Below are 8,018 nucleotides of genomic sequence, written 5' to 3'. Positions count from 1 at the left end.
TCATACCAATATTCTATCACTAATCTTTAGTTAAGCTTGAAATTTCATACCAATATTCTATTATATGTACGTGAGTGCAAATTTAGATTAACTATATATGTATTTTTTAATTTCATTAAATTTTTAACAAAATATTTTAATCTAGGCATGTAAATAGGACATGGATTCCTCGATAAGAATCCACATGGGACGAAAATGGGGATAATTTTTTCTCCCGTAATGGGGATGGGATGGGGATCGGAAAAAATTATCTCAGCACTAAGCACATTGAAGTAGATTATTATTATGCGTGTGATAGTTGTTGGCACTATCATTCCTGTTCATATGTCTTCTGCATATTAGATTGCAGATGCGTTTACTAAAGTGCTTCTTGTCAATGATCATCAATGTCATATTGATAAGCTTGGAACTTCAGCATCTACTTCGTATCCAACTTGAGGGGAGTATTTATGGGTGTTTAAGCATTTTTCACTTTAATTAAGATGATTTTTCTCATTATCTAATGTTTGGAGTACTGCACTTGTATTTTGCCTTTTTATGACCGTTTTGTTTTTGTTGTTTTGGACATGTGGTGACCTTTTTTCTTTAGGTTGGTTATCCTACCGTAGCTTTATTGCTACCTTTATAGGCTTCTTTTTCTTGTTTTGCAATTATGATGAATAAAAGGGATCCATGATTTCCTTACATTTTTTTTGGAATTTCTTTGTTGTCATTCTAGGTATCTTAGTGTTTACTTCTGTATTAGCAACTTGAAAAACCAAACAAATTATTTAATTATGCCAATATTAGAAGACATGATGAACTTGATTTATATATTTGTTTGTTTAGAATTTGATATTGATATCAGGGAAATGAATGCGTTAGATTCAAAATACAGTGTTCAAAGTGATAGCAGTCAACAAGTTGAGATTGTTCAAAAAAATTTAGAGGAACAAAATCTTGGTCCTTCAGAATATTTGGCGGGTGATCCTCTAGAAAATCATATGTTATTTCTAGGATACAAGAAAATGATATCAATTCACCTTCTTCTCCAGACTCTCAAATGTCTTCTTCGCCACCCCAAACCAAAATTGAAAAAAAAGTCAAAGAGAGCTACAGCCAAAATCAAAGGTAGATATGAAATATTTGTATGAATGGCTTTTGAATTTGTTGATCATAGGAATATGTGTGTTGAATTCGGTTTCGTTAGCGATTTTGAGATTATTGAAGTATTCTAAATTTTTCAAAGGAAACACAAAACAGATGGAACTTTCTAGTAGAAACGGTATGTTTTTAGCTTATACGCCTGCTTTTCTCATTGGTCCTGTATCTTACTTCATCTGCAACAGTAGCGTTTCAATTTCCTCCATTTTTGTCGCATTTGTGACGAAATTTGTCGCATCTGTGATGAAATTGGTCTCAACTTCGCTACCGCATCTGCTACAGGAGCAATTTTGTCGCAAATACAATAAATTTCGCAACAAATGCAATAACTGTTGTCGCGGATGCAACAAATTTCATCACAAATGGGACAGGAACAACTATCGATGCGACAGAAATGGAGGGAATCGGAAATGATGGATTCAACGAGAAAATATTCAACTAACCAAATGTGTACTTGAATAATGTGTATGTAAAATGAAGAAAGGATACTTAAATGAACTTGAATAATATATGAATATGCTTAAATCTTAGGTTGAATTATTGAATTTTATCGGGGTTCAATTTTTTTTTATTGAAATTTATCATAAGAATTTGAAAGAAATGAAAAGGAGAAGGACGTTGGGAGAAGTTAGGGTATTTTTGTCTAATAAAGAAAGTGTATAATTTAGTAAAATGAAATGAAAGTGTATCAAATATGTTAATGGATCTCTCAGATGGGATGGGCTAGAAAAGTAAGATATAGGTTTTGTTGATTAAAGTGAATAAAAAGGAGGGAAATTACAAAACTGGGAGGTCCATTAATATATTTAACCAATTTACTCAACATGTTACATATCTAGACTTTATTTTTGTGACTTTTCCAAAATACCTCAATCTTGCATCTTCCCCTTCCCCTTTCTCTTATAAATGCACGATTTTTGTGGCTTCACCCAAAATGGCTCCTCCTCCTCTTTCCACGGGGATCTAACCTGCAAAATCTTCAACACGTTTTCCCCACCTCTCTCTCCATTCTCGACTAAGACAGCGTCGTCTATAGCCAATCCATTAGACCTATTACTTTTACCTCCGTCGAGCCATAAAGATTGCAAAGAATACCTAAAAGAGAATTTAGACGCCGCTTTCTGAGGCTGAGCGAAAGTCACAGTAGATTTCTCTCTATTCAACTTACTTACATACAATGTGTTTATATGAGCCTCCAAAGATCCACCGACGGAGATCGACAGAGCAATACCGTGAATCCCTGTTTTTAAACAGAGAGTATCCATTTCTGATTAATGTTAATTTTGGCTTTGAGTGATATTTATATACGGAAGAAGAATCAGGAGAAATAGGTTGAGCGATGTAGAAAATGAAAGCTAGCGTGCAACACCGCGGAGTAAGGCGTTTACGATCGATTGTTATGATTTGAATGTTACATCTCACTTCGCATATACGGCAATATGCGAAGTCTACTAATTAGCATATTTTGATAATGTTATGATTTTAATGTTGTTATTGTGGCAATCTTGTTGTAAATTTTGATAATGTTATGATTTTAATGTTAGAATCCGTTGTTGTTTGCCCTTTTTTGTTATATACCACTTAGCGAATTTTGTTAAAAACACATTCAGACTTCGCATATGCTAATTAAAATCATCAACTAAACCAAACATTCGTTTCGCAGGCTTCGCATATGCTAATTAAAATCATCAACTAAACTAAACATTAGCTTCGCAGGCTTTGCATATGCTAATTAAAATCATCAACTAAACTAAACATTAGCTTGACAGGCTTCACATATTAGCTTCGCATGCTTCGCATATGCTAGAATCTGCGAAGTCAGAAGGGAGGGAGACAGCCGCACCTTAAAATTACAAATATATTGAGAGTATTTTGGAAAAATTATACAAAAACAGTCTAGATATATAATAGGTTGAGTAAATGAGTTAAATATATAAATATGTCTTCCATTTTGACCCAATTTTATAATTTTGCCATAACAAAAAAAAAAAAAAAAAAGGGAATGTACGAAGCATAGCATTTACTTTCGAAATTTAAGTAAAAAAGTTTGCACGACATCGTTTTACTCATTAATACACATGCCTTGTACTGCAATCAGTCGTGGGTGGAAATCCCAGCAAACGACATAGTTTTAGGGTTTTGCTTTTCTTCATCATAGTTTCTGCTTCATCTGCTGGAACTGGAATTGGAATTGCATTTGTTGGTAGCTTCTCTCGATCTCAAAAAAGGTGGGCTTTCTCAGTTTCACATCTCGAGTTTCAGTAATCATGTTTCATTGTATCTGTCAAACGCTTTTCCTTTCTAGAAATCGGTACACTCTCACACCTCATAACCCATCAATGGCGGTTTCATTAATATTCAGATACTTCTCCAGTGATGCTGATAATCCACAGTCTTTTACTCTTTCTTACCTAACTAAAACATGTGGCCTCTCTCCAAACTCGGCTCTTTCAGCTTCTAAAACTGTCCGATTTGAATCCTCGGAGCAGCCTGATTCCGTCCTATCAGCCTTCGAAAAGTTTGGATTCTCAAAAATCCAAATCTATAAAATGATCAAAAAGTTCCCAGCAATGCTATGTTGCGATCCGGAGAAGATCATTTCCCCCAAACTTGAGTTCTTCCTCTCCAGAGGAGCTTCAACCCCTGAGCTTGTAAAAATCTTCATTGCCACCCGCTGAATCTTGAGAAGCAGCTTAGAAAATCGTTTGATTCGTACTTTTAATATTTTAATTGAGATGTTCCAGTCGGATGAAAAAGCCATTGAAGTGATTAAAGGAAATCCTTGGGTTCTATCTAATAGTCTCGAAGCTGGTATGATACCTAATATCAACACTTTGAGAGAAAATGGAGTGTCTGCATCAAATATTTTGCTGCTAGTTTCTTATCATTGGGTATGCATTGGATCAAATCCAATCCGATTCAGAAAGATCGTGGAAGAAGTGAAGGAAATGGGATTCGATCCTTTGAAGTCGCAGTTTGTTATAGCAATCAAGGTATTCACATCAGTGAACAAATCGAAGCGGGACGAAAGGATTGAGGTTTATAAAAGGTGGGGTTGGTCCAACAAAGATATCATTACAGCTTTGAAGAAGTATCCATTGAGTTTCATGGTATCTGAGGATAAGCTAATGGCTGTGATGGACTTTTATGTCAACAAATTGGGTTTAGACTATTCAGTCATTGTGAATTGTCCTACATTACTTGGATTTAGCTTGAAGAAGAGACTCATTCCAAGAGGTGCAGTTATTCAATATCTATCATCCAAGGGTCCGGTTAAATCGGGTGCAAGTATAACTAGTCTGTTCAAATGTCCAGAGAGGCATTTCTTGGAAAAATATGTGAAATGCCACGAGGAAGCTCCTCATTTAATTAAGTTGTATAACGAGAAGTTAAATCTTTCTGATACAAAGGAATCTGGAAAAGATGAAGCATGACATGGAAATGCCTTAATTAAGCTCTATTCGCTCTCGTTGAAGACGACAACTGAAATGTAATTGCAAATTTTTCTGTCATTCTTGATGAGCCATAATGTGAGTATGATAGTATCTGCATTTCTTTTGTTCATCTCATTCATTTTACATCTTATGGCTCTAATGGTAGTAGTATGTATTGTTATGATGATGTTTTAGGATTAAAATGTGACAGATGATGCTAGGCAAAATAAGAAATACTTCAATTGAGATGATAGATGATGCTTTCTTTGTTCTTTATACAGTATGATAAAACAAGGGGAACAGATAAAGAAGCAGCAAATGGTGACTCCTTCCTTGTACTTGATTATAGCTGCTGAATCTTACTCAAAATCGGCTCTAAGGGGAAAGGATAAGGTAGTTCTGCTTCTCTTAGAATTGCTATGTTGTCGTTTTGCTCTGTTGGTAAGATGTTTATATTTTCTGACTATATGATGTATATAAACATATTAATATTTTCTTGCAAAGTAGTATTGATAAATATAGTTCACAAAAATTAACGTTTTGTAACTTTAGTTAGAGGCTTGTAGTTGTTATTAGCTGTTTACTTTTTCTTGTTGCTAGTAGCTTGTATAAAGTTTAGCTGATTTTTCTTCTGAAATAACTATTAACAATTGTTCCTGAATTCTAATCAAACATTTTGATTCTACTGTTTGGTGTGAAAAAGCAAAACGTAGTTACGAAAAGGAGAACTAAGCGGGTACTAAGTATTCAGACTAACAAATTGAACTGGTTATGGATAAATTTGAAATTTTAAAATGCTTAATATATACTCAACCCCTCCAACTAGCACTCAAAAGGCTAATGATAAATATATTTGAAAAAACAACTTGTTTTTCTTGCTTGAGATTTATGATTAGAACGTGTTTCTGTGAGGCATTTGGTTATAGTAAATAAAAGCATAAATAGTGTGTGTAGTTTACTTTTGTTTAAATCCAATGACTTAGCTTTCATATCTAAACTTCATGTCTATATTAATCCTACTATCAGAATAAATGATGCTTTTCCTTGTGTTTCACAACACTTTCCTTGAATTGCTACTCAGCTCACGGGAAGATATAGGTTTAAGAGAGGTAACATTCCAAGTGTTTGCGAGTTATGAGGTCTTCTCATCCAAATAAAAGTATATAAAAAAAGCTAAACACATTAGGGTCTCCCGAACTTGGTCCAAAAAACTATTGGCCCCTGAACTTAGGAGATGTTTCATTAGTCTTTTGAACTTGTTTAAAGGGACCTATTGATCCTCTCAACTTACTTAAAGTGACCTGTTATCTCGTTAACTTGCTTAAAGTGAGCTATTGGCTCCCTGAACTTCGTTAAAGTGGTATGCGTTTCAACTTTCCCAAATCCCTTATTATGCTACCACGTAGCAATAAGAGGTTAGTTAAGCGAGTCCAGAACTCTAATGAGACATCCTTAAAATCGTTTTTTTAGACCAAGTTCGGAAGGGTCCGGATGTATTTAAAGGGATATATGAGATTGAAGGATGTGTACCCATTGTCATTGTGCTCGGTTGATTTATTTTTGTTGATTTGGTGATATGGAATTTGGTAGTTGAAGGTACCAAAATATAACTGCAACATCTAACTTTTCCCTTATATGGGATGTTCATGACCAACAAGATGAATCATATCTTTTCTTCAATGTTGGTATGCTAGCCATCCTCCATTTGGTACAATATATATGTAGATATCAAATGTAATTGAATTCGTATGGCCTAATACATCAACTGTCTTCTGAACTTGTCTAAAAAGTTTGATTGGTCCTGAGCTTTCAATGTGTTTCAAAAGCCCCCTAAACTTGCATAAAGTGTATTTAATTGATCACCCAATCTGATGTGGCAAATGGAGAGCGTGTTTCAAGCATGGGAATATGCAAGTTAGTATCTCTTCAGGTTGCAGATGATATTTTCCAGGCTGATTTTTATACTATACCATTAGAGGGATTCAACGTGGTTTTGGGAGTCAAATAGTTGTGTACTCTTGGACCTATTCTGTGGGACTTTAGCTCATTGACTATGAAATTTAACCTAAATGGAAAGAAGATTTTATGGCGTGGACAACCTCCTATGGCAAAACCCCGACTCAGTTTGATGCAAACGCGAAATTCAGCCACGACTCATAAAAGTCAAAACTTGCAACCTGCAGGACTACTTCAACCTCTTGATGTCCGCAACAAATTTGGGTGGATATCTCTATGGACTTTTTGGAGGGCTTACCTAAAGATCGAGGGAAGTTAGTGCTATTGTTGGTGGTAGATCGGTTTACGAAGTATTCTCGTTTTATACCCTTGGTTCATCCATTTACTACTATCTTCGTGGCAGGTATATTCTTTGCTGAGGTATTTCGTCTCCATGGATTGCCTCAATCAATAGTCTCTGATCGCGAGAAGGTTTTCCTTAGCATGTTTTGGAAAGAGCTATTTCACCTTAGTGGTTCTAAGCTGGCTTTCTCTTCTGCTTACCATCCTCAATATGATAGTCAAACAACAGAGGTGGTTAATCGAACAATTGAGATGTACTTGCGATATGTTACTAGCGATCAACTGCAAGGATGGGTGGATTGGATATCTTGGGCTGATTATTGCTATAATACATCTTATCACACTTCTCTCGACACTACCCTTTTCCGAATGGTAGAGAACCCCCTCGACTTCTTTCTTATAGATGCAACATGGGAGCCCTTAGAAAACTTTCAAGAAGCTTATCGAGGGTTTGAGCTTGAGGACAAGCTCAAAATCGAGTTAGGGAGTGATGATATGAATGCTCTTATTGGAAGTAGACCTGTTCAAAAGCCCACTGACCCGCCCAGCCCGTCCAAACCCGCTCTACGAAGACTGAGCTTGGATATATATGTTTCGTAATAGGTCCGGCCCGATCCAAACCCGCTTAGGCCCCGAATATAGAGTAGGTTGGGCTTGGGATTTGTCTCAAAACTCAGACCAAGCCCAGCTCGGTCCGAAATTTTAATAATAATTTTAATTTAATAAATTTTATAGTTTAATAAACTTTATATTCCAAAAATAAAAACTTTAAATTTCTTCAACATAAAAATTTTCAAACCATATATTTTTTTAGAATTGGTGAATATGTACATATTTTTGTTACTATTTTATTTATCACTATCAATTTTTATTTATTTAGGATTGCGTTAATTGATTTTAATTGAAATAATCCTCTAAAATTTAGTTTATTGTATTTTATTATTTATAGTATAATTTTTTAGTTTAATTTTAATTTTTAAAAAATATAAAGATATTAGTTGGATTGGGTTGGGCTTGGGAATTAGTTTTTTTAGCTTGGCCCCAGCTCGGTTCGAGCCCGATATAAATATAGTGCGGGCTGGATTGGGCTTGGACAAAGTAATTATGTGACAAGTCCGGTTAGGTCCGGTCAAATCCGGTCCG

General features: G+C 35.2%; 1 protein-coding gene across 1 annotated transcript; it reads left to right on the top strand.

The window, feature by feature from the left end:
• Positions 1–3,328: 3,328 nt before the first annotated feature.
• Positions 3,329–5,129, top strand: LOC136224057 (uncharacterized). Its single transcript, XM_066012280.1, has 2 exons — positions 3,329–4,673; positions 4,859–5,129. The coding sequence occupies exon 1, from the start codon at positions 3,879–3,881 to the stop codon at positions 4,575–4,577; it is 699 nt and encodes a 232-aa protein (XP_065868352.1). The 5' UTR covers positions 3,329–3,878; the 3' UTR covers positions 4,578–4,673; positions 4,859–5,129.
• The last annotated feature ends 2,889 nt before the right edge of the window (positions 5,130–8,018 follow it).

The sequence above is a fragment of the Euphorbia lathyris genome, chromosome 3 (genome assembly GCF_963576675.1).
Source record: "Euphorbia lathyris chromosome 3, ddEupLath1.1, whole genome shotgun sequence".
Classification (NCBI taxonomy): domain Eukaryota; kingdom Viridiplantae; phylum Streptophyta; class Magnoliopsida; order Malpighiales; family Euphorbiaceae; genus Euphorbia; species Euphorbia lathyris.
This window is presented reverse-complemented; position numbering and strand designations above follow the sequence as displayed.